The sequence below is a fragment of the Cynara cardunculus genome, unplaced genomic scaffold (assembly GCF_001531365.2).
Source record: "Cynara cardunculus var. scolymus isolate 2C unplaced genomic scaffold, CcrdV1 Un_Scaffold_571, whole genome shotgun sequence".
In the NCBI taxonomy this organism is placed as follows: Eukaryota; Viridiplantae; Streptophyta; class Magnoliopsida; order Asterales; family Asteraceae; genus Cynara; species Cynara cardunculus.
Window position 1 is genome coordinate 67,207 of NW_020200589.1, and position 3,949 is coordinate 71,155.

Consider the following 3,949-nt stretch of genomic DNA (forward strand, 5'->3'; position numbering starts at 1 on the left):
ATTGACAGAGACAAATAATAAAATATAAAATATAATATAATAGTTACATAATATAACTTAAAATCATAGTTGAATAAATATATATATATATATATATGTGTGTATATGTATGTATATATATAATAATAAAATAAGAATAAAGCATAATATATTATTATTTGACATTGACATATGATGGACTTACATCAATTACATTTCCCGAGGCATTCAACACCTCCTATTTGGGGGTGCCATTAGCACTCCCCTATGGTTTTTCTTTTTCTTATTTTAGTTGGATTAGTTGTTGATTTTTTATTTTTTCTAATTTTGTTTTTGGTGTATATGATTAAGATTTCTATCTATACTATATTATAAAATATTTAATAAAAACTATCAGAAATAATTTTTTATGTATGAAGTATTATTTATTTATGTATATTACTTAAAATTCAAGATTACAAATAAATTATGTGTAATTACATCTTATTAAAACTTCACGTTTGAATTTGCGTAACTAATTACAGATAAATCTAATTAAATAGGAGATAACATTTCATTTTAAATATAAAAAATCTAAAATATATTTAGTATAATCATTAARTTCTAACAAAATACTTAATTATTATTTTTATAAAAATTATATTATTAAACAAAAAATAAAAAAAATACATTAAAAAATACACAAAAAATGAGAAATTTTAAATAGTCAGTTTGATACTAATATGAATATTTTTCTTTTAATTTTTTATGATATCTTCATATTTAAATTTTACTCAAAAATAAAAATATTATCGCTTTCTTAAAACCACATAAAATCGTATTATAACATCGATTAAGACCAATTATTTATTGAAACAATAACATCGAAATGTATCTCGCTGCAATTTTTGCAAGTATCCTTCTAATATTATCTTAAAACATTTTATTGATATGAATTTTGAGTTCGTTATTTCTCATTCAATTCAAATTATGTAAGAATTAAATGATAAATTAGTAGTTTTGATATTTTAATTATCAATGATTAAATATACGAAACACATGCCATGTCATAATATTTGATGCCATGTCATCTTTTCAAATTTATTTCTTTGATTTTGAATACGATGTGGAATATTAATTGAGGTTTGCATGGCCACGTCTTTATTTGCACGTCATCAAGATCCTTAAATAAACAAAAAAGTGTGTTTGAAACCATTAGATGATAATTTTGAAAGTTGGTTTCCTGATATAGGAATTAAGATAAATTTAATTCCATTTTAATACAATTTCTTTTAGATAGTGTCATATAAAAAATCTAAACTATTTTGGTGACGGTTTTTAATTCCGTTAAATGGATTTTTCATAGAATTATATAGGCTTTATGATATAGTATCAATAAGATCACAAAAAATATAGATTCGTGATAACTAAGTGGATTAGTTAACGGTTTTTCATCCGTTCAAAATTTCTTTCAACAAATGGTTGTTGACCGGAAAAATGATTTGAATCAAACGTCAAGCTTTTTGTTTAGATTTTTTTTGGGTAATTGTGGATTTTCGGATCAACTTAGACGCACTAAGTAATTTTTCAGACGACCACAAATGACGTGTATCCATTGCAGGTAAACCTCCATGACCACAAGAATTTTGACAGTGCCTAGATTCACACCCACGATATATGAGATTTTCCACTATATTCTGAGGCTTAACCAATGCACCATAACCCAGTTGGTTTTTGTGTTTATATTTACTTAAAACAAGATGAATCACCAAAAAAAAACCGAACTGGACAAGAGAAAGTTAACATCTCAATTATACTGACTAATAGTTCACCGCGGGTGTAATTTGATTAAAATTTAAGAAAATTGAAGTCGTTTATATAATTTTATAACAATATAAATGTGTTTGATGGATCTTCGGCCAAGAATCATCTATGGCTACAAATTGATTTTCGTTCGAGTTCAGACAATACATTTTAGTTTGCAAATCATTCGTGGAGGTGGTTTAACTGACCTACCATGCACTTTAACGAGTATCATTGGGTATGCATGTGCATATCTTGAATCTTCTAGTGTTAAAAAAATAAACACGGGGGAGACCCCCTATCGGGGTTGGGGTAAGTACCCCCCCGGCCCCCGGCCCCCGGCAAATCCGGATAGTGGCGCCCATAAGAGTCACCACTCGAATCTACCGACATTTCGAGACTGGGGAAGGCTTAGGAGGTCTCTCTGTCCTCGTAGTGAGCGATATCCGGGTGGGTATCACGAATGATTCCCCTCTTCTTTGTCTTGCAGCTTCGCCAGAAGCTACGAAAGGGGGGGGGGGGGGGGGGCTCGGCCCGGGAAGGGAGAGTGGTCGAGTGGTCAAAGCGACAGACTGTAAATCTATTGAAAAAACCGTTTTCCCGAGCTGGCTGGATGATTACTATGGAAGAGTTGGTGAACATTGTTCTGACTCATAGCTYTAATATGACAACTACTCCCGGTCTCTCTCTGGTCAATCCATGCTCTATTGTTTTAGGGGGCGTTTACCAAACGCTTACTCGGGTAAGCGCTTACTAAGTCATATTACCTTACCGGATGAATATGATAAGAACCACAAATTTTACTCGGTAAGAGCGAGACAAGGACCAAGAGTCTTACCCGGTAAGTGAGGGCGATGACTCTTACCACGGTAAGTGCTTACCATGTAAATTGTTGAATTCGATGTCATTTTGGTGGACTAAAATCTTACCCGATAAGTAAATGATAGAGTTAAATCTTACCGGTAAACGCTTATCGGGTAAGTGTTTGGTAAATGTCCCCAAAGTATCCAAAATCCTAAATCCGCTAGACCAACATGCATTTTGTATGTTTAAAGTTGGTACAGTAGTTCTAAAACGAGCTAAATTTAGGATATTTATGACGTGTTAAATTTTGAATAAAAAAACGAAGAAAAAATTATGAATCGAGTATACAATAGAAGTTAATTATGTAGCTTATCGTGGGAATAGTTATGTAGCTTGTTTAATTGTGTCACGTTAATCAATACATCATAAAATTATACGACGTATCAGATTTGACCAACGCGATAAAAGTCAATTATCCATTAAGCTCGGAAAAACATTTTAAAAAAGTTTGACTGTTATATATAAAATATAAGCAGACAATGTTATTGCAAATTAAACATGCTTGTTTCTAGTGTCACGGTAATTGAATTAACCCATGATCACCCTTCAAGCCTCAAAGGCCGCCTTCGGAAAGCTCTTGGAGATTCCGGTGGGTGTTTTCATGGTGATCTTGTTAGCTGGTGGACCGTCAACGAAGACCTCATTAACTGTGATCCATATGAACACCTCTTTGGATTTGATGCCAGTCATCTTCTTGATCTTGCACTTCTCCACAAGCCCAGTGACCTCAGTGGCATACGACACTTGCTTGCTAGCCTTCTCAAACTTGTGGACTATATCTTTCTTTTGTTTCAGCCACATAAATCCAGTATCTTTCACGCAACCGAGCTCCTCAATATCCTCTGCGGGCAAGAGGCCACTGGGAAGCTCGTATTCGCTAAGCAGAGACTGGATCTTTGCCTTGCAAATGTCATTCCCGGTGACGATTTCTGCACTTGCTCTAATCTCGGGGGTTACTGGAGACATCTTCCGGGTGATCGGAGTGGCGCAAAACGTAAGGTATTTGGTTTGTAAGTTGGAAGGGAAGAGAGGTGATGGAAGGGTTGTGACATTAAGATGGTTATTTATAGGTATTTGGTTAAATATGAGCATGAAGTTTGGTTTAATTAGAAAAAGCCCCATTCGCACATCTAATTGGAAGTTCATTCCTCTCAACAGTCTAACTTTTGTCAAGAAATGGTGAATAATTGATGCCATCGTTATTATAGAACAAACGTGGTAGTAAATTATTAAACATTTCTCTATAAAAAATTGATTTTTTTAAATTTAAAATACGTTTATATATATATATATATATATATATATATATATATATATATATATA

The 3,949-nt window shown here is 32.7% G+C and overlaps 1 protein-coding gene across 1 annotated transcript; it reads right to left on the reverse strand.

Moving 5' to 3' along the window:
- Positions 1–3,171: 3,171 nt before the first annotated feature.
- LOC112501806 lies at positions 3,172–3,591 on the reverse strand. Its single transcript, XM_025105535.1, has one exon. It carries the CDS (start codon positions 3,589–3,591, stop codon positions 3,172–3,174), a length of 420 nt encoding a protein of 139 aa, XP_024961303.1.
- Positions 3,592–3,949: the final 358 nt, after the last annotated feature.

What these genes read in the sequence shown, in the direction of transcription:
- LOC112501806 (XM_025105535.1), bottom strand. Translation starts at nt 3,591, where the DNA reads ATGTCTCCAGTAACCCCCGAGATTAGAGCAAGTGCAGAAATCGTCACC.